Raw genomic sequence first — 26,274 nt, 5'->3', positions numbered from 1 at the left:
CATTTACTCTAATGGGGCTGAGCTGCTCTGAGGCCACATGATTGATGAATGTGTCATCACTGGCCTAGGAGAAGCTGTGAGAAGGTCACAGGAGCACCGGTGTCTTCTCAAACAGCTGATTGTCTGTGGTACCGATGTCAGACCCCCACCAATCAAATACCGATGAAATACGGTATCCTTAGGATACGTCATCAGTAAAAAAATAAAAATCTAGAAAAATCCTTTAACTTTTCACTCTAATGTTGTAATTACATATATCATCATTACATTCACACATAGAAAGTTTCATTTGATTCCAACAACTCCTTCTGGATGCGTTATTTTTTTATTTTTTCTGTCAATGAGTATGTTTATCCAGGACCCTTTGGGAATTTGACATCTATGGATCAGGTAGTCAGTCTGCCTGTTTAAATTTAATATTTTTCATGTAAGCCTTCTTTGGAGGAACACTGCTGTTATTTACAGACTCAGATAATGGCATAATGTGCAATGGAATAAAATTAAGATTCAACCAGTGGTGGGACTTTATATAGCAGCATAATAGTACATTTTATTAATTTTATTGTTTTTTATTGGTGACGATTTCAAACGTCCTTTACATCCGGAAATGGGCATAAATTTTAATGAATTTCTCCGGGCCACTTGCCCAATGGTGAGGACAGCATAAAAACATTGTATGACAAAAATTTGCTGCACGGTTGGCCTAGTACTTGACCCCTGTTTTGAAAATGATCCTATATAGGTGATAATTGTATTAAAAATATTAAAGGGGTTTTCCAGGCTTTTAATATTGATGACCTATCTACAGGATAGGTCATTAATATCAGATTGGTGGGGGTCCAACACCCAGCACCCCTTACAATCAGCTGTATGGAATGAAGGCACGTGCCGTCTCCCGTCTCTCTTCCCCCTTGCTATAACAGCAGCGAGCAGGAAGAGGCACTACGCATGCCTTCTCTTCATACAACTGATCAGCGGGAGTGCCGGGTGTGTGATCTGATATTGATGACCTATCCTGAGGATAGGTCATCAATATTAAAATCCTGAAAACCCCTTTAAGCTACTGAGTCAGGCTAGTAAGTCTTCAGTCCATCTATCTCATCACTATAATTTTGCATGCTAGGAAAAGAATCTCATATAGTGTTGAAAATGTATTCATACCCCTTAAACTTTTCCAAATTTTTTCACGTTGCACCCACAAACAATGTTTGTATGGGTTGATGTTTGATGTCTAGTTGTTGTCACATGACTGGTGGTGTTTGTTGTCCAGCATGTTTGCTAGACATCCCCCTGTCTATCTGTTGTCGCCTCCAGAAGGGTATGTCAGGGTTCCCCAGAGGGGGAACCACTAGTCAGTGGTCCGCATGGGGCTCCGGTTGTTGTTACCGGCAGGTAAGTGTGCGTGGTTTCTGGGCTCTTACCTGCTGATTCTGTAGCTGTTCACTGCCTGTCCCTTTCCTTGCAGCTAGGCCGGTGAGACTCCTGTTCATCCGTGTCTGGGATGAACAGGTCATCTCTGCCTTTTCTCTATTTGAGGGATTATCAGGGCGACTCAGGGTCCCAGGTTCCTGGGTATGAGCCGTCCTACCTTCCAGGTCCAGGAGGTGACCTGTTCTCTTATCTCTGCTCCCAGGCCTAGTTGCTATGCCGCCTGCTCCTCAGTGTAAGGTTGGGGAGTTTCCCCCACTCCCCACCATGACAGGAGTATGACACATCTGCAAACATACCAAGACATGGTCCATCTAAATTGACAGCCCAAGCAAGGAGAGCACTAATTAGAGAAGCAGCCAAGAGGCCCATGATCAATCTGGAGGAGCTGCAGAGATCCACAGCTCAGGTGGGAGAATCTATCCACAGGACAACTATGAGTTGTGAACTCCACAAATCCGGCCTTTATGCAAGAGTGGCAAGAAGAAAAATATTTTTGAAAGCAAGCCATAAGAAGTCCTGTTTTCAGTTTGCCAGAAGCCATATAGGGGACACGGCAAACATGGAAGAACATGGAAGAAGGTGCTGTGCTCAGATGAGACAAAAGTTTAACTTTTTGTCCTAAATGTAAAACGCTATGCGTGGCGGAAAACTAATACTGCACATGACCCTGAACACACCATCCCTACTGTGAAATAAGTTGGTGGCAGCATCATACTGTGGAGATGCTTTTCTTCATCAGGGACAGGGAAGCTGGTCACAGTTGGTAGGAAGATGGATAGAGCTAAAGACACAGCAATCTTGGAGAAAACCTGGTCGAGGCTGCAAAAGACTTGAGACTGGGGCGGAAGTTCACCTTCCAGCAGGACCAGGACCCTAAACATCGAGCCAGAGGCACAATGGAATGGTTCAGATCAAAGCATATTCATGTGTTAGAATAGCCCAAAGTCCAGACCTAAATCCCATTGAGAATCTGTGGCAAGATTTGAAAATTTCTGTTCACTTCCAATCTGACTGAGCTTTGCAAAGAAGAAAACAAAAATGTCAGCCTGTAGATGTGAAAATCTGGTAGAGACATATCCCAAAATTCTTGCAGCAAAAGGGGGTCCTACAAAGTATTGACTCAGGGGGGCTGAATACAAGTGCACTCCACACATTTTTATTTATTACAAATTTTGAAAACCTTGTATCATTTTCACTTCACACATACTTAATACTTTGTGTTGGTCTATCACATAAAATCCCAATAAAATACATTTAAGTTTGTGGGTGTAACGTGAAAAAATCTGGAAAAGTTCAAAGGGTGTAAATCAAGACATCAAGAAGACCCAACAGGCACACCTCAGAGGTAATAGTACCTGGGATCGGATCACCTCAGAAAGGAGGTTGATTCAGTCCAAACCATGAATGCCAGGACAACTGTGTATTAGATACATAAAATTCATGTCACTGCAGGTACCCTACACATCTAAAAAGTCTTAAAAGTGTGATGTAGCAGTGCTGCATAATGTGTAGGCAACAGGTTGGGATTCTAAGAGCTCTATTCGAATACGGAGAAGGACGTTCACTTGTATCTCAGCTGGGCAGCTATGTAAATATACTTAGGAAACAGGTACGGCTGCACCCTCTGTGAAATGTTATTATACATAGCTTGGGTCAACATTTTAAAGGAATATGAGGTGGTGCATTGAGAAAAACAAAACTGTGTCGGCTATTGGTAGACGAACTGTACAGAACTTATCTAACACATGCCAAAAATTATTAAAAGTAGGAAAACTAATCCAACATATTTTAAAAACCAAGTGTACATCCTGAAAAAGATGACTATGAGTTTCAAACCAACGGACTAATTCTTAGGGCTCATGCACACGATCGTTGGTGTTTTGCGGTCTGTATTTCACAGAACTGTGTCTCCGGGTACAACTCAAGTAGTTGATCCGTGTCGTTTCCACCTCCGCTCCTTGATTCCGCCAAACATGTCCATATGGTTTTCGTATGTCATCCGTTTTTTGTAGATCATAAGAAAAACAGGAAATAGTTACATATTAAAGGGAACCTGTCATCAACTTTATGCTGACCTCACTGATGGCAGCATAAATTAGTGACAGAAATGCTGATCTCAGCTGTGTGTCACTCATGAGCCAAAAGTAAGTGGTTGCCGAGAACCAGCATCATAATTATTGCAGCCCAGGCCTTGAAAAGTGTCAAATCTGCCTGAGAAGAGTCATGGTTATTCATAATGTCCTGCTCTCCCTGCCCATCTGCTGATGATTGGCAGTTCTCTCCTAGAGAGAAAGGGAGACAACTAGGTAGAAGACTGTCAGGGAGAGCAGGAATTTATGAATAACCATGACTCTTCCTAGGTGGCCGTGACTCTTTTCCAGGCCCAGTCTGCAATGATTGTGATGTTGGTTCTCGGCAACCACTTACTTTTAACCTAAAAATGACAGACCGCTGAAATCATCTCACCTGTCTCTACTTTATTCTGCCATTAGTATGGGCAGCATAAAGTTGATGAGAGGTTCCCTTTAAAGGCACATACCCTTTGTAACACCCCTAGATACATGATAGCTCAGATGCCATTTTCTCCAGCGTAGAGAGCTTTGTGAGATTCCTCTGTTTGGCTGGCTGTGGTTTCTTGCAATTGCTAACTGTTGTATCATGGATAATGGCTCTGTGGATGAGGTTCTTCAGTGCTGGCTGCTTTCTCTGCGATACGGACAGCAGTCGCCTATGCTGAATGAAGAACCGAGGAGGAGGAGGCATTGGGTTGACCCCATTGTCTGTCAGCTGTGCAGGAAGGGCCACTTCCATACATTTGTACATGGATCTGCGGCCGCATCCAGAAAAATTTCATGGATTTTGTCGTATGTCCGTGCACTCGTTTGATATTTTGTTAGCGTCTCTGCGTCCTGGCCTAACATACCAATATGAGGAACGGCATTTCCCCAGAGGAACGGCTCATCGCGACACTGAGGTAAGTGAACTAATAGAAGAAATAAATGTATATGTGATAATTTTATTGTTAAATGTATAGTAGTTATAATATTTGTATATTCTCACTAATATATATGCTTCCTGTCTATTTCAGTAAGAGTATAAAGTGGGCATATTTTATAGTATACTGTATATGTAATATAAGCTATAATAATGATGTCTTTATTTTTTTCATATTTTTTTTATAATAATTTTTTTTTTTTCTTTTAGATTCCTGGTAACTGGGAATTAATTTGCTTCATTGCATTGTGAGTTCCTGCTGGGCATCTCAACAATGTCTCGGATTGGATGTCCGATATGTGAAGTGATTTGGCAGCGATTCCGGGAAGCGTTGATGCCAGATCCTAAGGCTTAGAATTGGATCCGAATTGCTGAGGGATTTTATCTTTGTGCGCAGTTTCTGAACTGCTTTGGAGCAATGGATGACAAACACATCCATGTGTACACATCCGGGGTCCTGGTACTACAATTATAAGCAATATTTTTCTGTAGTACTGTTAGCCTTGGTTGACACTACTTACAAGTTTATAATTGTGGATATTGGGGCCTATGAGCAGACTGCAGATGCCCACATTTTCAGTGCTTCTAGAATGGGTGAATGGCTCCAAGCCAACCAACTTGGCCTCCCTGAGCCCAGAAGACTGCCAGGATCTACAGGAACACTGGCTCCGTTTGTAATCGTGGCTGATGAAGGATTTGCTTTGGCACCCCATGTCGTGGCCTTTCTCCATACGCAAACTGGATGACACCCAACATGTATTCAGCTGTCGGCTGACAAGAGCACATCGTTATGTTGAGTGTGCATTTGGAATACTTACCAACAAGTGGGGAGGTATTTCTGTCATCCTTACAGATGGCACCGAACAATAGCACCCTGGTAATATTCCTGCAGAACTTCATCAGGATTCACAATGCTCCCTCAGATGCTGCCCTGGACAAATTTCTGATATCTTCATCTGTTAGATAGGACCAGACCTGTCATGAATGGCCTGGAACCGGAGGAGGCATTGCCTTGGCCAGGGGCATAGCTATAGGGAGTGCAGAGGTAGCAGTCGCTACTGGGCCCAGGAGCCCGAGGGGACCCAAAGACACTTGTGCCACATAAGAAGACACCAGTATTATAGAAAGTGCCTGCAGGTCAAGTTACACCTTTGGCTGGAGGGTGAGGGTTACGTCAAGAATTTGGCATGAGGGGGTTGCCATTTAAATTTTGCCTCAGGCAGCCCAAAAGTAGGTGCTCACCTGCCCCTTGCCACAAACCACTGAGGGAATGGGGGCCCAAGCTGAACTCTTGCACCAGGGCCCATGAGCCTTTAGCTATGCCCCTGGCCGTGGCAGATAGATGTACTTTATGGCAGACATTGATTTGACCTGGACTCTGGGCACCTTAAGTTTAATGTAATGTGGCTGACATGGTGGAAGAAATCTTATTTGTAACATAAAGAAAAAAATCAGGCTGCTAGATGTACTACCTAAAGCTGTTGTGAAGTCCATGTGTATGAACTAGCAATGATGATGTCCAAGGTACCAGGATTTGTACTTCTGCCAGTGAAGACATGATTAGGACCAAAATGCCAAGAGACATTAAACTTTCACTCTAGTCTTCCTACCGATGGGATAAGGTGCAGTAAATATATAAATGTGTTTCCTGATATATTACCATTGGAGATTGTCTACAAATTACAACTTCTATGACAATAAATGATGATATGTACTATTAAAATATTAAACGCCAACGGCCATTGTTCTGTTAAGGTATTTTACTTAAAAAGACAGGTGCACTCTGCGGTCGTACTAAACCTTCATACTGATGTTAAAATTGGGAGATTAGCCAACATATCCTACTGTGGAAGACATGTCTGAGCCCGAGCACCGCGCCAAGGTTTCTCAAGTAGATCGGGACCTAACACTCACCTACCTGTGCCATATGGGCAATACCAGGAGCCAGTGGGCAAGTTAAAGGAGCTTAAGGTCCGACTCATAGCCAACTCACCAGTTACCTCCAGCATGTAGCCATGCTTGCAATGAGAGGAGGGAGGACTCGCAGACTCTTCCCTCCTCCCATTGCAAGCATGGCTACATGCTGGAGGTAACTGGTGAGTTGGCTATGAGTTGGACCTTACGCTCCTGTAATTTGCCCACTGGCTCCTGGTATTGCCCAATCCTTGCGAACACGGTCATTGTAAAGGTCACTTCTAGTGTACCATTACTCAGGCCGCTCCTGTACCAAAAAGATCAAGAACCCAACATCGATACATGACATATTGGCGAGCTGCTGGCCTAGCTCACACTCCGAGCTAGGCCAGAGCCAAATTTACTAACTGCAAGCACATGGCTAAAGTAAGCTTGGCCTAAGATTTATATGGCACGGATCGCAAAAAAATTGATTACACATGGTGGCTTTCTGCGTGCATTCTGTATTTTTTGTCAGATCTATTGAATTCAATGGAGCCATGGTCTGTGATTTGCGGACAGTTCTATTTTTTTGTGGCACAGCTATTTGGACACGGAATGCACACAGAGTAATATGCGTTGTTTTTGCGGCCCTATTGAAATGGATGGCTCCACATATGGGTTGCACAAAAAGCGGTATGTATACAGTATTAAAATATGTTCTTGTGCATGAGCCCTTACTTATAGATTGGTCTCATAACACAGGGGAGTTTTCTCAAAGTGTATGTGTACTTAAAAAGATAAACCTTTTCATATTGCATAGTTCTATACCAAAGGATTTTATAGGTGGGGCTCCCAGTGCTGAGACCCCACTAATCACTATTACAAGGAATAAGAAGCACTGTGTTTCCTCACTGCAGGAGGCGGACTTATTTTTTAACCCCTCTTCAGCAGAGTGCTTTGTGTGATCTCCTTGCTTTAGCGGTCAGCGGGGATCTCAGAACCCGTACCCTACCAATGAAAACCATATCTATGACATCTCAACAGCTTTTGTAACATACACTTTAACTCCTTTCATGACGGAGTGTTTTTCAGTTTTTTCTTTTTTCTTTCACATAGTCGTATGAGGGCTTGTTTTTTGCGGGACAAGTTGTACTTTCTAATGGCACCATTTAATATTGCATAGGAGGTAGTGGAAAGCTGGAAAAAAATCCAAATGGAGTGGAATTGGAAAAAAAAACTATGGATGTCTGACCTCTGTGAGGTTTTACGCAACTTTGAGGAATCAACACAGATGGTGAGCAGCGATAACGCTATTATCAGTGTAACATCCCACTTCTGTGTCTACTGAAATGCTCGCTGCTCACAATTAAAGCGGACACTTTGCATGTGGAAGAGGTAAAAATGGGGGAAGACAGTACACAAGGTGATAGCCAGACCACCCTCAGCTCGTCTTCTCAGCGCAAATTGGATGAGGAGAAGGAGCAGGAGACGGTTGCCTCCGCTACAGAGGGTAGTACCCATGGAAGTTTTATTCCATCTGTTCAGCATGGATGGGTAGAAGAGGATGATGAGATTGAGAGTCATCCTCCTGATGAGGACAGCAAAGTCTTGTCTGTTTGGACCCTGGCACACATGGCTGACTTTGTTAGGCTGCCTTTCCCGTGACCCTCGCTTTGTACACATTTTGGCCAAAACGGATTACTGGTTGTTCACCCTTCTCGACCCCCACTACAAAGAGAACTTTTCATCTTTCATTCCTGTGGTGGAGAGGATGAGCAAAATGGTGCAATACCAGAGGGTTCTTGTGGAAAAAGTGCTCCAAAAATTTCCCTCTGACAACGCTGGCAGCAGAGTCCTTAGTTACTTGGCCAATCGAGGATGGGACACGAGGGGAACACACAGCAGTTCCAACAGAGGCAGGGCAACACTCTCCAAGGCCTGGGACAGTTTTATGACACCCCGCCAGCACCCTCACCCTGATGCGCGGCCTAGTGTCACAAGGAGGGAAACATTTTGGAAGATGGTGAAGGAGTACGTAGCAGACCGTGTCAGCGTCCTCAGTGATCCCTGTGTGCCTTACAACTATGGGGTTTCCAAGCTGGACACGTGGCACGAACTGGCGCTCTACGCCCTCGCTCCTAATGTTTTAGAGAGTCAGCTCAGCAGCGGGCCCTCACCCATAATGTTTTAGAAGGTCACTAGCAGTCCCTCACCCATAATGTTTTAGGGGGTCGGCTCAGCAGCAGACCCTTACCCCTAAATTTTTAGATGGTCAGCTCGGCAGCAGGCCCTCACCCACAAAAATTTTGGGATGGTCAACTCGGCAGCAGGCCCTCACCCATAATGTTTTAGATGGTCACCAGCAGGCCATCAATAATAATTTTTCACGGGTGTGTATGATGCCCTCCTTTATGTGTAATAAAGGGTGTATTCGAGTGCCTGTTCCTTGTAATTTTTGGCAGTCCTTTCCCTTAGTGCATAGGCTTTATGATTGTAGGAGTCCCACTGCCTGAACAATTGTACCACAATGTGAATAAGGCCTCCTTTATGTGATATACAGGGTGTATCAGAGTACCTCTTCCTTGTAATTTTTGGCAGCACTTGCACTTTATATACAAGTAAATATACAGGGAATTATATTTCCTAACAGTTTTTCCTCTGAAATCGATTTTATCTTCGGTTTGGTGCGTATTAGTGTCAGTCTGTAAAAGTGCCGTACTACTCGGACAACATGGTTCCTAGCTGCGACCTGGGAGTCCAAGATGCATCCAGACATCCTCCCCATGCTGTTCCTGAAACATTTCAGTGGTGTTTTCATCAATTTCTGACCTTTTCCTATGAACCAGACACCCTCCCCTCTTCGAGCCTGGTTTAATGCTCGGGTTCTCCCATTGACTTCCATTGTGCTCTGGTGATCGGTAGAACACCCGGGCATCCCCTACCAATTCGGGTGTTCTCTAGTGAACCCCAATCTGACCATTGTTACGATCTTCTGACTCAGATGTCCATAGGATCCAGGATACAGGGTAGTTGCCAGAGACAGGGAACAGTCCAGATATGAGTGAACCAGGTTGTTCAGGCAGTTGGTATCAGGTTGGTGCAGCACTTAAAAAATGTGTTCCATCACGTTCAGCAAACTATTAGCTCTTGCTGATGCAGGTTCTGCTACTCTTTCAAGTGGTAGCACTGGCAGAGATGGCAGCAGAGCGGTGACTCAGCGGTGGCAGAAATCAAATTCCTTTATGAACTTCAGCAAAGCTGCCAAATCAAATTTTTCTAAACTTTGCTCATCTCTAATGGTATCATTTGGCTGGAGCGCGAGTGAAACTATTGGACCATGGCAACTTATTGGATTTTCTTTTTTTCTTCCTGCTGTATTTGAGTCGCTCCCTATCACTGAACTCTTTTGGTATTTAGGTGTTGTACTGGTTCCTGACTCTGTAAGGGAGTCGATGGCCTGTTTGTTTGTTTGTTAGTCTGAACTACATATCTAGGCTATAGAATTTTACTAGCGTTCTTGATTTATTTGGCAGGTGAGCTACTGTTCTCCATCTGTTTAGGGTTTTTTATTTCTCCTAAAATGCAGTGCAGAGCTGTGTGTGTATAACGTACGGTGCAGAGCTGAGCACAGATGTGTTTGTCTTAGGCTCATAATGCACACACATCTCTAGTACCTGCTAATGAGGAACCACAGCCTGGAGTCTGACTCCTCCAACACATGGTCATGACATCATCACAGGTCCTTTCCCTCCTCCAGCTGAACATCCTGGAGCCTGACTCCTCCCACACACGATCACATGGCTGTGACATCATGAAAGGTCCTTTAGCCCACTAACATTTCTCCTCTCCCATACACGTAGTGTCCAGCGGTGCAGGTGGAGGTTTGTGTACAGTCACCGCCATCATCTGTCAGGATTACTGGGGTAGAGGGGTTATTAACCCTTTCACTGCGAGCTTCGGTCTTATCTGTACAAGAGGCAGCGACATCTTCTCCTGACTAGTGAGCTCAGTAACCTTCCATTACTGGGTCAGGAATTTCACCATCACTTATTGGTCAGGTGATGTGTCAGAATTTCCATTCAGCCCGCCCCCCAGCAACCTATCAGCAGTGACCTGCAGGGGGCGGGATCAGGAGTGAGAGGACAGAGCAGGACACTGGAGGCTCCTGTGGTAAGTGATGGGACGGAGGCTGGAGACTGGTACTGGAAGGACTTTTCTCCTGCTCTGCAGCCATTATTTATCTGCTGTATAGTAGAAGGACTCTATCCTGTGTGATGGAATCATAGAAGGGGCCCCTGTCTTCTGTCTCCTCCACCATCATAGAAGGGGCCCCTGCTCCTGTCCTGCCTCCTCCACCATCATAGAAGGGGCCCCTGCTCCTGTCCTGCCTCCTCCACCATCATAGAAGGGGCCCCTGCTCCTGTCCTGTCTCCTCCTCCATCATAGAAGGGGCCCCTGTCCTGCCTCCTCCACCATCATAGAAGGGGCCCCTGCTCCTGTCCTGTCTCCTCCTCCATCATAGAAGGGGCCCCTGCTCCTGTCCTTCCTCCTCCACCATCATAGAAGGGGCCCCTGTCTTCTGTCCTGTCTTCTCCACCATCATAGAAGGGGCCCCTGCTCCTGTCCTTCCTCCTCCACCATCATAGTGCTGGTCCCTGGCTCCTGTCCTGTGTCTCCTCCACCATCATAGTGCTGGTCCCCAACCTCCTGTGTCCTGTCTCCTCCACCATCATAGTGCTGGTCCCCAGATATAAACGGAGAGAACACAACATCTACAATGTCTCAACTTATTATCCCCACTTATTGTATTTTACATGGGATTTTCTATCATTTATCGTCTCATCTTCTCTCCATTCAGGTTCCTACAATATAGGATCCACTCAGTGGATATTTTATATATAAGATCCTTCTCCTGATTGACCCATCAAGGATGGATAGGGACAGGGACAAGATGGCGGAGAGGATAATAAATCTCACCCTAGAGATCCTCTTATGGCTTACTGGAGAGGTGAGAGATTCTGATGATGTCACATTACATCATCTTATCTATGTTACTAACAGATAGACATGACTAAATGTATGGATTGATATTTATTACTGTGTCTCTCCATAACCAGGACTACACAGTAGTGAAGAAGACCTCTAGTGAGCGCTGTCAGGACCCTGTGTCTAAAGGATGGGTAAGAACCCTGAGTCCAATAACGGGGCCTCCACCTCACCCCCTGATACATGAGGAAGTTAATAGAGAGAAGATCCTAGAACTCACCAACAAGATGATTGAGCTGCTGACTGGAGAGGTCAGTGGTGGGAATGCTGAGACATTATACAGGAGCAGTATGAAGGGATCTGAGTGACAACCGTATTATTGTGTTGTCAGGTTCCTATAAGGTGTCAGGATGTCACTGTCTATTTCTCCATGGAGGAGTGGGAGTATTTAGAAGGACACAAAGATCTGTACAAGGACTTTATGATGGAGGATCACTGGCCTCTCACATCACCAGGTAATAGACATGACTAAATACACACGTCCTCTCATTATCTGTATGTAAGGAATGAATTCAGTCACTGGATGTGTTTCCTACAGTTAAGGAAGAGAGAAGAACACAGGACAGGTGTCCCAGTCCTCTACTTCCACAATATGGTTCAGAAGAACATCACAATGTCCCACAGGATGATCAGGTAGATGGAGCTAAGGTCTCATGAAATGTTCCCTATGATCTGTAGAAGGCTGTGAAGATCTTGTGTTCAGTCTTGTTTTAGCCACCAGTATTATATGTTTTATCCTTGTATAATGAGATGGCAGGATCACAGCTGACCATAGGTATTACATGTTGTCTGGTTCTTCTCACAAGTTTCTGCCTAAAGAGACTGTAAACGTCATTTAACTTTGTAAATGTTATTTGATCTCCTTCACAGAATAATGTACCTGTAAATTTTTATTCACTTCAGTCTCCATGCTCCCACTGTGCTCCATTGTTTACAACCCAAACTTCTGGGTTGCAGGCGTAGATGAGCTGCAGCCACAACACTTCCCATACTGCTGTTGTCACGGGTAAGGAAGGTAGAGAGGAAGTGCACCCCCTAAACTGCCACCCTCAACCCTGTCCCTGCCTACTTGCACCACCCGCCCTAGGTGACGGGGCGCAACTGGGCGATGGTCCTTGACCTACGTAAGTGTAGAGCAGAGCGAACAGAGAAAGAGAAGAACAGACAGCCAAGGCAGAAGGTGGTACTCAAGACTGAGGCAAACGGATAGACAGGGAGGTAGATAAGACAACAATACCCAGTGATGGGAAAGGCAATGGCGGGTCAACTAGCCGAGGTCGGTCCGGTAGGTCACGTCAATACAAGGGATGAGGCAGGAGACGAAATCCGAGAACGAGCCGAGGTCAAATCCGAGAGATAGCGTAGGTACCAAGGGAGCGGGAAAAGCGAGGTCAGGAAACAAACAAGGTCAATACCAGAGGTCAAGTAAGAAGCAATAATAATAGTACACACAGCCCTAGAGATGAAAATCACAGGCAACCTGTAGCCAGCAGGCCGCCTGTATTTATAGTGGGGAGTGAGGGTCATGTGACGTGACCAGCGTCACATGACTGACAGACAGACAAGTCGAGCACAGAGTGATCAGCTCGGTGCTCAAGGCAGACCTAGGAGCAGGGAGCCTCCCAGCTAGCAAAGCCGCCCTGGGAACGAGGCCAAACACAGATCCGAAGCTAAGCAGCAGGTCTGCGACTGATGGGAGACCGAGTGTGCCTTCGGCGCCCCCGTTACAGTACCCCCCCTTTTACGAGGGGCCACCGGACCCAAGCATTGTGGACGAGGTTTCTCAGGGTGTTCCCGGTAATACTTAGCAATTAACCTGGAAGCATGCATCCTGGACACAGGTACCCAGGACCTCTCCTCGGGTCCAAAACCTTTCCAGTGGACCAGGTATTGAAAGGAGTTTCTAACCTTTCTAATATCCATGATTCTAGAGATGACGAATTCATCCTGACCTTCAACCTCTACAGGTGGGGGAGGTTTTTTAGAAGGAACCACTGGTGACACATATTTCTTGAGTAAAGACTTATGAAACACATAATGTATACGAAGGGAGTTGGGTAGTTTTACTCTAAAAGATACCGGGTTAATAACCTTAATAATATTATATGGTCCTATGAAACGCAGAGAGAATTTTCGAGAACAATGTTTCAAAGAAAGATTCTTAGTCGACAACCATACTTTATCGCCGAGTACGAAATTTACTCCCTTGGAACGTTTCTTATTGGCATGTCTACGCTGAAACTCCTGGGCCTTTTTCAGGTTCCTTGAACCTGCGCCCAGACTGTGCACAGTCTAGAGATGAAAGCATCTGCCTGTAGGTTGAGTGAGAACGCAGAGGAATTAGAGCTAAAACGAAGATAAAAACCACTATTACAAAAAAAAGGAGATGCTCTCGTGGACGAATTAACCCAATTGTTGATGGCAAACTCTGCCAATGGGAGATATCTCACCCATAAAAGCTGATTGTGCAATACATAACACCTCAGGAAAAGTTCCACTGCCTGATTTAACCGTTCTGTCTGCCCATTAGTCTCTGGATGGAAAGCAGACGAAAAGGATATGAGATGTTGCATCTTTGACAAAAAGCTCTCCAGAATCCGGAAACAAACTGAACGCCCCTATCAGAGACGATATTTTCAGGGACACCATGCAGGAGGACCACATGTTCAATAAACAAGGATGCTAAGGTTTTCGCATCAGGGAGCTTACTTAAAGGAACAAAATGCACCATCTTGCGAAAACGGTCAACCACTACCCAAACCACTGACTTCCCCTCGGAGGGGGGCAGGTCAGAAATAAAATCCATGGAAATGTGTGACCATGGTTTGCAGGGAATGGGTAGTGGTTGTAGTTCACCAGCGGGATGTGTTCTCGGGGTCTTAGATCTGGCACATACCTCACAACCCAAAACATAAGATAGTACATCCTTAGACAAAGTAGGCCACCAGAAGGACCTCATTAGCAATTCTTTAGTGGCAGCGATGCCTGGATGACCACACAGAACAGAGTCATGACACTCACCCATAAGACGAAAACGAAAATGCTCGGGAACGAACAACTTATCTGAAGGAGTTTGTGGAGGAGCAAGTTGCTGAGCTCGTTGAATTTCAGAGGAAATATCCGAGGATATCGCTGCCACAAAGATGCTTGCCAGTAAGATGGGTTCAGGAGGAGTGTCAGGAGGTTGGATGGCATTAAAACTCTGGGACAAGGCATCTGCTTTAATATTTTTACTTCCTGGCCTGAAAGTAACAGAGAAGTTAAAACAAGTAAAAAATAGAGCCCACCTAGCTGGCCTAGGATTAAGTCGTTTAGCCTCCTCAAGAAACACTAAATTCTTATGATCAGTGAGGACCGTAATACAGTGTTTAGCCCCTTCTAAAAAATGCATCCATTCTTCAAATGCCCATTTTATGGCCAGTAACTCACGGTTTCCAATGTCGTAATTTCTCTCCGAAGGAGAGAACTTGCGAGAGAAGAAGGCACACGGTCTTAAATTTGTGAAGTTGGAAGACCCCTGGGAAAGAATGTCCCCCACACCATCCTCTGAGGCATCCACCTCCACCACAAAAGGTTCCTCAAGATTAGGCTGAACCAAGACTGGTGCCACTTGAACACAATTTTTTAATGTCTCAAAGGCCTGACAGGCCTCCAACGACCAGTTGACAAGATCAGTAAGGGGCTTAGCGATAACAGAAAAATTCTTTATGAACTTACGATAAAAGTTGGCGAATCCTAAAAAGCGTTGAAGTGCCTTTAAAGAGGATGGTCTTACCCAGTCTTGGATAGCCTGAACCTTACTGGGATCCATTTTAAATGAATGTGGAGTAAGAATGTACCCAAGATAGGGAATCTCTTGAACTCCAAACACACATTTCTCCAATTTAACGGACAGATGATTCTCCCTGAGGATTCTAAGAATAGATCTGATGTGAGATACATGGGTATTCCAGTCAGGTGAAAAGACAAGAATATCATCAAGATAAACAATCATAACTTTGCCGATAAGTTCTCTAAAAATGTTGTTCATAAAGTTCTGAAACACAGCTGGGGCATTACATAGACCGAATGGCATAACAAGATACTCAAAGTGTCCCTCTGGGGTATTAAAGGCCGTTTTCCATTCATCGTCTTCCTTAATACGAATCAAGTTATAAGCCCCCCTCAAATCGAGTTTAGAAAACCAAGAAGCACCCAAAATCTGGTTAATTAAATCCGGAATCAACGGGATGGAATATTGATTCCTAATAGTAATTTTATTCAAGTTTCTATAATCAATACAGGGTCTGAGACCATCGTCCTTCTTCTTAACAAAAAAGAACCCAGCTCCCAAGGGCGAGGTGGAGGGCCTAATATGTCCCTTCTTAAGACTCTCCTGGATGTAGTCTCTCATGGCAGTGCGTTCAGGAGCAGAGAGATTGTAAATGCGTCCCTTAGGAAACTTGGACTCGGGAACTAACTCAATAACACAGTCATAAGGCCTATGGGGAGGGAGAGTGTCGGTCTCAGTAGTGGAAAAAACATCATGAAAATCAGCAATAAAGTGGGGAAAGCATTAAAAGAAACTCCAGCTTGAACTACCGTTAAGCAAGAACTACAGTTGGAACCCCATCTCTCTAACTCGCCCGAACTCCAGTTTATGACCAGATTATGTTGCTGAAGCCAGGGCATGCCAAGAACTACTTGTACCAGAAGATTCTCTAAAATGAAAAAAGAACATTTCTCAGAGTGGCAGACCCCTACAGACAGGGTAATCTCGGGAGTACGGAGTTTTATCGTGCCCCCCAGGAGGGGAGTAGAGTCGATAGCAACCAACTGGACTGGGGTGGACAATTTTAGTATTGGGATCCCTACCCGTTCAACAAATTTGAGATCAACAAAACTAAATGCTGACCCAGAATCCACAAAAGCACTTCCTGACCCCTTTAAGACCCCCAAGGAAATTGAGACAGGCAACAATAGTTTGCTTCTTACCACCTCTGGGAAAAACTTGTCCTTGGATCCCTCTGACTTGGACGATCTTCCGGAAGGAGGAGCTTTGGGACATTGACGAACCCAGTGGTCGAAATCGCCACAATAAAAACAAGAGCCGCGACGACAGCGTAGTTCTCTTCGCGTCATCCCGAGCTGCATGGGCTCGTCCAACTGAGCCTCCATCCTGGGTTCGGTAGGAGAAGTCTCAGGTTTGAGAAGGGAATGAGGAGAAAACAAATGCTCCCGCTCTCTCTCTCTAATCCGATGGCTAAGGTCATGGTCTCCTCTGAAGAGTCAGGACTGGGGTAGAAGACCAGCATATCCTTCAACCTCTCTGTCAACCCTGCTCTAAATTGGCATTTGAGAGCAGGTTCGTTCCAGACCGAGGGAACGCACCACTTGCGGAACTGGGTGCAATAATCTTACACGGGCCGCTCTCCCTGGGTAAGGGCCTTTAGATTAGATTCAGCCACAGATGCCCGGTCAGGCTCATCGTAAAGGTGCCTGAAAAAAAGAGGTCGACAGAATTGAGACAAGGGGAGTCAGACGGCAAAGAAAAGGCCCACTCCTGAGGGTCCCCTTGAAGCAAAGAGATGATTATCCCAACCCTTTGTGGGTCAGGGCCCGAGGAGTGAGGTCGTAGTCTGCAGCTCTCTCTGAAAGCTAAAAAATTCCGGCGGTCACCTGAGAACAGATCAGGTAATTTAATATGCGGTTCTACCTGAATGGCGGTGGGAGCGAGAATGGGGTGTGTCTGGGCGATCTCCTGTACCTGTAACCTCTCCCCTATTTCTTGCACAATTTGGGCCAGACCCTGCACATGCTCAGTGAGACTCTGTAGAGGGTCCATGTTAATTTGAGGCCTGTGATTCTGTCACGGGTAAGGAAGGTAGAGAGGAAGTGCACCCCCTAAACTGCCACCCTCAACCCTGTCCCTGCCTACTTGCACCACCCGCCCTAGGTGACGGGGTGCAACTGGGCGACAGTCCCTGACCTACGTAAGTGTAGAGCAGAGCGAACAGAGAAAGAGAGGAACAGACAGCCAAGGCAGAAGGTGGTACTCAAGACTAAGGCAAACGAATAGACAGGGAGGTAGATAAGACAACAGTACCCAGTGATGGGAAAGGCAATTGCGGGTCAACTAGCCGAGGTCGGTCCGGGAGGTCACGTCAATACAAGGGATGAGGCAGGAGACGAAATCCGAGAACGAGCCGAGGTCAAATCCGAGATACCAAGGGAGCGGGCAAAGGGAGCGGGCAAAGCAAGGTCAGGAAACAAACAAGGTCAATACCAGAGGTCAAGTAGGAAGCAATAATAATAGTACACACAGCCCTAGAGACGAAAATCACAGGCAACCTGTAGCCAGCAGGCCGCCTGTATTTATAGTGGGGAGTGAGGGTCATGTGACGTGGCCAGCGTCACATGACCGACAGACAGACAAGTCGAGCACAGAGTGATCAGCTCGGCACTCAAGGCAGACCTAGGAGCAGGGAGCCTCCCAGCTAGCAAAGCCACCCTGGGAACGAGGCCAAACACATCCTCTCTCCCGAAGCTAAGCAGCAGGTCTGTGGCTGATGGGAGACCGAGTGTGCCTTCAGCGCCCCGTTACAGCTGTGTACTGTAAGAACAGCCAGAAATGGAAATGCTTACTGCACCCTGTCCTGGGATGACTTCACGATCATTCGGTTGGGGTTTCTGATAGAGGACATCATGCGAGGCCTTGTCATAATGTCAGAGGAAATACGGTGTCCACAGAGGCCGCAGTCACGTTACCACTCTCACGATCTTTGGAGAGAGAAAGAAAAATAGCGCAAGCACATTAGTACGTTGCAGGGCCTGACAGGGAAAGCACAGGGAAAGAGAAAAATTTATTCCCAGATGTCACCTTTAAGATGGCCTCCTCTTCAAACAGCTGATCGGCGGGGTGCCAGGATTCAGACCCCTGCCGATCCGAAATCAGTCTGTCCTTTGTGGCTGACTGCCTGCGAACTACAAGATTACAGCATCATTTATCAGATGCCTCTTGAGAGCTCCCTCCCCACCAGCTACTTTTCCTTGTCTTCTATATGTCCCTAAACATAACATGCTGCTGAAGATATTATCTCTACATTATCCAATAAAGTGGGAGAGCAAAGGTTTACACGATGAGCCCTGGAAATAATTATCTTTTGAGTCTCCTAATTCACACCAACTGTCTATACTATCTACGAGTGCTGGATCTCAAGTGAATTTCTATGGGATAAAGTTTCACACTGATCTCTTCTCGAACCTGATTGGAAAAGCTAGCACCACAAGCAGGAGGCAGGGAAGACAGGCCGAAGCTGCATCACAAAGGAATATACTAAGACTCTGCAGTTTCAGTTAAGAAACATCAGTTCTATCACTTGATGCTGTTAGGAAAGTCTCAGAACAGAGGAAGTGGAGTAAGAGGTCATTCCAATCGCTTTGTCTTTGGAGAGGAGAGGCCTGATGGAAAATTTAGGCTGCATTAGGAGAATCGTATCAGAATCATGCCATAAGTTATACTTCAACTAAAGCAAATATGTACAAGGCATGCATATTGGCTTCTACACTCTATACATATAGCTCCTCAGACACCTCACATGGTCTGATCTCACACACTACCACCGGCACCAAATTCTGCCTTTTTTATCAATTGACCTGATATAAACAGTCTTCTGGCATTACCACCAGTGCCACAGGCCTTATTACCATATCATCATCGGTCTCAGCTGTCCACTGGCATCTCCTCCTTTCATAACGTACCATCGCAACCCCACCGTAGATATAGATTGGCCACCAAGGGCTAACAAGTGCACAAACAATGTAACGTTATATACACACACAATTTAACATTACAAATGGAATGTAAGGACTACTCCCCCCTATGCTTTGCAAACTTCTAGTTAGAATATTAAAGCAATCAGATTGGATTTATACAGGAGACCTGCAGATATTTGGGTTAGATAACTCCTACTGTTTGGTCATTTTTTGATCATCATTCTAATTACTGATCTTTTAGGGTCATATAAAGCATTCCACACGACTTCAACCATCTGATGACTTCTACAATATTTATTTCACAGCTTGTGAATCCGGGTGAAGATCTGAACAATATTAATCCTACAGAGACATATGTGAGGGGTCATGAGCAGAATATAGAGGACATTCCTACAGATAACCGCCCAGGTGAGTAGTGGCCACTAAGTAAAGCAGAGAAGACCCACAGATTCTACTCCTTCATCTAAATAGTAGATCATCATTAAAAGGTAACAAACCTCATGTCAAGTGAGAAAGACCAACATCGCCTCCCAGATTATGTTGTATCGTGAGAGGATGTCAGGGTCCCAGCAATCTAATTCTGAAATTGGGAAGGAGGTTTGTCCATGAGGTTAGTTCTTCTAAAGGCAGCTCAACAGGTGGATGTGCCAGATATAAACTTAGAAAATAAGAAAAGGTAATGTGTCTCCCAGTATTCTGCTTGTCTTCTGGTACAAGAAAAACTGTATGTGGACCTATTTCCTGTAAGGAACTGTCCTTTAGTGCAGTACAGTATATGGGGGCACTGAGGAGCAGACATATTATTAGGGGTAACAGTAAGATTAGCCCTTTTAAAGAAGGCAGCACAAGGGGGGTGAAAAGAGTATGGAAGTGACGGGAAAACCTGGAGCTAAAGATGTATGTGCAACAAACTGTACAGACATGAGAATGGAAGCTGGAAGAAGTAGTCATGATGGCCTGGGCCAAATGAGAAGATGGGGAAAGCAAACAACCTCAGTCAGAGAAGGCATGACCTGAGAGTCACTGGATCGAATTGGTTATCATCTGGCCACTATTTTGTGACTCTGTGCATTCAGCCATTAGATGATATTCTGCAGACTGCCTGTTTGGTATGTGACCATTGGAATCACTCACAGTGTGGGGGTCATTTCGGTATTTATGTATTATTTTTTTTTTTATTCAGTCACTGTTTGCTGATATTATTTAACAGCTGAGGATAGGTCATTAACCCCATAAGTACCAGGCCCATTTTTGGTTTTAAATTTTCGTTTTTTCCTCCCCACGTTCCAATAGCCATAACTTTTTTAATTTTCCATTCTTATAGCCATATAAGGGCTTATTTTTGGTGGGATAATTTTTTTTTTTTTAAGAGTACAATTATTTAATTTACCATGTCTGTTACTTGAAAATAATTTAAAAAAATTCCTCCAAGGTTTTTGGGTTTTTTACATCATGGCGTTCACTGTGTGCGAAAAGTGACATGACGTCATTATTCTGCGTCTCAATACAAATGTGGCAATACCAAACTTGGATAGTTTTTTTTGTTTTTGTTTTTAAAAAATCAAAAGCTTAATAAAAATTTTCTTTGCATCGCCATTTTCTGACAGCCATAACTGTTTTATATTTCTGTCTAGAGAGCTGTACGAGGGCTTATTTTTGCAGAACAAACTGTATTTTTCATTGGTACCCTTTTTGTAGTATGTATGACTTTTTGATCTGTTATTTAATTTTTTTTCGGGGGAAAAGGTGACAAAAAAATGTCAAATTGTGTATATTTATATATTTTTTTCTGTTATGGCATTCACCGCACAGGAATTAAACAAAAATATATATTTTAATAACTCAGACATTTTCAGACGTAGCGACACTTGATATATTTAATATATATTTATATGTAAAATTGGGAAAGATGGGTGATTTAAACTTTTAATTAGTGTTGAGCAAACCGAAGCATTCGAAGGGGAATTCATTCCGCAGTTTAGAAAAACTTTGATTCGCAATGAAGCCGAATTTCCTCGCGCTTCGTGGTAACGAATCCGGTTTTCCTAAACTGGCGGCTGCATGTGTTATAAACTGAAAGTAAGAAGCCCGGGAATCCATAATGCGGTGCAGACAACCAGTAGGTTGCCAGCACCCGGGGCAAGCCAAGTATTGCGCCCTTCCCCCCAACCTGTGGCCACGCCCCTTTTTACAGATAATGTAGTAGATATCACCTGCAGTCCTATGTAACACCACAGATAACACAGTAATAACTCTCTGAGTACAGATAATGTAGTAGATGGGTGTGAGCCCCAAGAATTCAGAACACGCACAGTGTGATCTGAAGTCTGGGGCCAGGCTTCTACAGTGTGGCCCAAATTCTATATCCACCGTCCCATCACTACAGAACATACAGGGTAATACAGCGCCCCATACCTCTTACATCCAGTGATGTCTCCTTTGATGTAGATGTTCTCTTTCCTCATCTTCTCCTTTCAGACCATCATTTTTCAGCCATTTCTCGTCTCTGCAGTTTGACAAAACAAATCTTAGTTTACTACTTTTCCATCATCCTCCCATCGTCTGGACAAATCATCCTACCACCTCCAATACTGTGTCGCTGTGCTCCCCAATACTATACTGTCGAAACAGATAAACCTCCTGAAAATACTAGTGCCACACAAATAATGCCGCCTTCAATAATTATTGGCACACACTGCCCTAAAATAACTGCGCCCAGCAAATAGTGCCCCTGACACTAATAGTTTAAACATAACGTCTAATAGTTTAAACATAACATTCTCTGCTAGAGCACACATGGTAGTAATAGTGCTCCTACAGTGCCCCCAACATGTCCCCACTGTGCCCCAGAAGTAATAATGCTCCCATAATGCCTATACTAGTAATCATGTTCCCCATAGACCCCCAGTAGTAATAATTCTCCTTATAATGTGACAGTACAAAAAATGCTTCCTTTTAATGCCCCCAGTTGAGCTAATGTCCCCATAGTCCCCCCATAATGTGCCAGTATAAAGTGCCCCCAGTAAATGCCCCCATAGTGCTCCTCTCCCCCCTCCTCCTAGTGCCCCCCATAGTGTACCAGTATAAAATGCCCCATATATAGTGCCCCGGTAGATCGCCTCAGTGTCCCCCATAATTTGCAAGTATAAAATACCCCTTCTTAGTGCCCACCGTAAATGACCCCATAGTACTCCTCTCCCCCCTTCCCCATATTACCCACCATAATGTGTCCCAGTATAAAATGCCCCTATACAGAGCCCCCCAGATAAAATTCCCCTTCTTTGTGGCCTCAGTAGATGACCCCAAAGTGCCACCCAATAATGCACCAGTAAAAAGTGCCCCCACAGTGCCCCCCAATAATGTGTCAATATGAATTGCTCCCATAGGTGCCCCCCAATAATGTGCCAGTAAGAAGTGCCCCCCCAATCATGTGCCAGTAACAAGTGCCCCACCAATCATGTGCCAGTAACAAGTGCCCCCATAGCGCTCCTCTCTGTACTGTACCATATAAAATAAATAAACACTTATATACTTACCTCCATCAGGCTAGCACCGATGCGATGCAGGCCTCTTCCAGCCTGTGTCCTGTGCTGTACGGCTCAGGCGGTGCGATGCACTAGGCCTGCAGCCTATCAGAGGAACGGGGAAGGGAGACGCCTCTCCCTCCCTTGCCCCGCCGCAGCACATTTATCTGTATCGCTGTGCTGAGGACAGAGATACAGATGACTATGGAGATGAGCGCTTCCACATTGGAAGCGGTCATCTCCCTGTGCCCTGCTGCTTCCCCCCACTTGTTAATAGGGCCGCGCCGCCTGAGGCGATTCCCTCACTTGCCTAATTAGCGGTGCGGCCCTGCTGGCCCCCCTACAGTTTTGCGCCCGGGGCAACGCCCCCCCCCCCCTACGCTACGCCACTGCAGACAGCCAATCTGCAGGTAGCCATCCCCTGTGATGTCACAGCCTTATTAAATCAGGATAGGCCATTAATATCACATCTGTGAAGGTCTGAAACCCCACACCTCCTGCCGACCAGCCAGTTATCTCCGGTAGTGAAACCACACAGTTCTGTTCATTGCGTAGAGGATGTGTCTTGTAATTGCTGCTATGCTTTCATTGAAGTGAATGGAAGCACCAATACATACAGTCCCATCCAACATACAGTCCCATGTAAATAGCATCACTCCCCTCCCTTCAGCCCCTTAAATATACAGTCCTATGTAAATAACATCACTCCCCTCCCTTCAGCCCCTCCAACATACAGTCCCGTGTAAATAGAATCACTCCCCTCCATTCAGCCCCTTCAATATACAGTCCTATGTAAATAACATCACTCCCCTCCCTTCAGCCTCTCCATCATACAGTCCCATGTAAATAACATCCCTTCACATGTAAATAACACCCCTCCCTTCAACCCTAACATACAGAGGTGGTGTAAGAGAGGAGAACTACAACTCCCAGAATTCCTCTGGCTCTCACACTGAATCTATCCCTTCACTTACCTCTCCTCTTGTCAGAGACCTCACCACAGCTTATTTTCCACTAGTTCTGCTCTTCACTGCTGAGATCCTCCCTCTCCTGTATCGGTCACATGACTGTGATGTCATTTATGCAGATGTTTAGCCAAAACCAGGAGTGGATTAGGAAGGAAGGAATTTAGAGGGTACATGCGCAGACAAAATCAAATATTAAGGGGAAACCTAATCAACAATTTAAACAAGAGCTTAAAATTTTTTGAGCTGAATCTGTCTTCTTTCCCCGGCCTGTGCTGTCCCCAGCAGCAGGCGCAGTATATTGTTCTCATTGCACCTGCTGGGATGAGTAAGAGAGCACATGGGGATCATACCCCAGCCTATGCGCTCTTCCCGGCTAAGCAGGCAAGATGACATCACCACCTGGTGCTGGGGAGTGCCCTGTTCATGAGGCTAGGTATTACTTTTTAAACATATTTTTTATTTACATTACAGGGGCTACACTACTGTAAGGGATCAAAACTACAATGTATGGGCACTAAGGGGGCATAACTTATGTGTGGGGGCACAAAGGAGGCATAAGTATTGTGTGGGGGCAGCAGTACTGTAAGTGGGCACAACTAATGTGTGGGGCACTAAGAGAGCGAAACTACTGTGCTTGGGCACCAAGGAGAAATAACTACTGTGTGGGGCATACAGTGCCCAGGTGGCATATTATAAACTCTTGACTACTCCTCTTGTTCATCCCTAGAATTTTATTTTCATATTTTTTACATGACTGAGTCGGTGGGGGGGTTGTACAGCAAGTGTGGAGCCATGGGGGGGAGTGTTAAAAAAAATTGCTGTGGGGCCTAGCCTTTTCTAGTTACACCTGAGTCTACTATTAGTCTACTGTGATCTGTTTTGCCACCACTGTTTCAGTCAATTGATACTCAAATTTTGCTTCATCACTTGTAATTTGTATGGAGTTTGTTTTATATCAAAATGTTATAAAATATCAATAGAATTTTATGGTATATTATTCATTGGTAATAAAATGTCTTGTATTCTTGGCAGATGACAGTACAAGGAACTCAGAGGAACATCTGATATCTTCTGATTTTAAAGTAGATGATTGTGGTGTCACACGAGATACATATGAAGAACATATCAATATTCAAGATATACCCTCATCCATTCAAAGCAAATATTTATCATCTGATCCCTTTAAACATGCTAGATTTTCTGATTCATCACAGACTGTAACAAAAAATAAAAGTCACAGAAGAGATGAACATCAAACAGCTCACATAAGAGAGAAACAATTTTCTTGTTCAGAATGTGGGAGATGTTTTAACCAGAAATCAGATCTTGGTAGACATCAGAGAATTCACACAGGGGAGAAGCCATTTTCATGTTCAGAATGTGGAAAATGTTTTCACCGGAAATCATATCTTGTTGCACATCTTAGAATTCACACAGGGGAAAAGCCATTTTCATGTTCAGAATGCGGAAAATTGTTTACCCAGAAGTCATCTCTTATTATGCATCAGAAAAACCACACAGGGGAGAAGTCATATTCGTGTTTAGAATGTGGAAAATGTTTTCAACGGAAATCACATCTTGTTACACATCAGAAAATTCACACAGGGCAGAAGCCATTTTTGTGTTCAGAATGTGGGAAATGTTTTGCTTTAAAAAGATATCTTTTTAGGCATCGGAAAATTCACACAGGAGAAAAGCCATATTCATGCTCTGAATGTGGGAAATGTTTTGCTGTAAAAGAAAATCTTGTTGGGCATCAGACAATTCATACTGGAAATAAGCCATATTTATGTTCAGAATGTGGCAAATGTTTTGCTGCTAGAAAAGAACTTGTTAAGCATCAGAGAATTCACACAGGAGAAAAGCCATATTCATGCTCTGAATGTTGGAAACGTTTTTCTGTTAAAAACGATCTTGTTGGGCATCAGAGAGTTCACACAGGGGAGAAGCCATATTCATGTTCAGAATGTGGGAAATGCTTTGCCCTCAAAGGCAATCTTCTCGTACATCAACGAAATCACACAGGAGCAAAGCCGCTTTTATGTTCAGAATGTGGGAAAGGTTTTAACCATAAATCAGATCTTGTTGTACATCAGAGAATTCACACAGGGGAGAAGCCATTTTCCTGTTCAGAGTGTGGAAGATGTTTTAACCATAAATCAGCTCTTGTTAGACATCAGAGAACTCACACAGGAGAGAAGTCGTTTTCATGTTCAGTATGTAGGAAAAGTTTTAACTATAGATCAGCTCTTGTTAGACATCAGAAAATTCACACAAGAGAGAAACCATTTTCCTGTTCATAGTGACCATAAAAAAAATTCACACAAGGGAGCCATATTCATGTTTAGAATGTGGGGAGAAGGTGTTTTAAGTTCAGAATGTGGGAAATGTATTACTGGGAAAAAAATTCTTGTTACGAAGAACACACAAAGGGGAGAAGCTATTCTCATGTTCAGAATGTGGGAAATGGTTTAACCACTTCAGCCCCGCTAGCTTAAACACCCTTAATGACCAGGCCACTTTTTACACTTCTGACCTACCCTAATTTCACCGTTTATTGCTCGGTCATGCAACTTACCACCCAAATGAATTTTACCTCCTTTTCTTCTCACTAATAGAGCTTTCATTTGGTGGTATTTCATTGCTGCTGACATTTTTAC

At 44.6% G+C, this 26,274-nt stretch overlaps 1 protein-coding gene and 1 long non-coding RNA gene across 2 annotated transcripts in view; both read left to right on the top strand.

The window, feature by feature from the left end:
• Nucleotides 1–12,317, top strand: part of LOC121004578 — a 32,512-nt gene extending 20,195 nt beyond the window's left edge. The window contains exons 2-3 of the long non-coding RNA XR_005779774.1: nt 11,439–11,822; nt 11,906–12,317. This is a non-coding gene — a long non-coding RNA (uncharacterized LOC121004578). The remainder of the gene's footprint in view (nt 1–11,438; nt 11,823–11,905) is intronic.
• A 158-nt stretch (nt 12,318–12,475) lies between these two features.
• Nucleotides 12,476–26,004, top strand: LOC121005791 (zinc finger protein OZF-like). The gene is made up of 3 exons (XM_040438556.1): nt 12,476–12,491; nt 19,471–19,530; nt 24,647–26,004. The coding sequence occupies exons 1-3, from the start codon at nt 12,476–12,478 to the stop codon at nt 25,915–25,917; spliced, it is 1,347 nt and encodes a 448-aa protein (XP_040294490.1). The 3' UTR covers nt 25,918–26,004.
• Nucleotides 26,005–26,274: the final 270 nt, after the last annotated feature.

This window comes from Bufo bufo, chromosome 6, assembly GCF_905171765.1.
Source record: "Bufo bufo chromosome 6, aBufBuf1.1, whole genome shotgun sequence".
Lineage (NCBI taxonomy): Eukaryota > Metazoa > Chordata > Amphibia > Anura > Bufonidae > Bufo > Bufo bufo.
The sequence above is the reverse complement of the archived record's forward strand: the minus strand, read 5'-3'. Positions and strand labels throughout refer to the sequence as shown.

What these genes read in the sequence shown, in the direction of transcription:
- LOC121005791 (XM_040438556.1), top strand. An exon ending in TCCTACAGATAACCGCCCAG is followed by an intron (nt 19,531 to 24,646) that starts GTGAGTAGTGGC and finishes TATTCTTGGCAG; the next exon opens with ATGACAGTACAAGGAACTCA.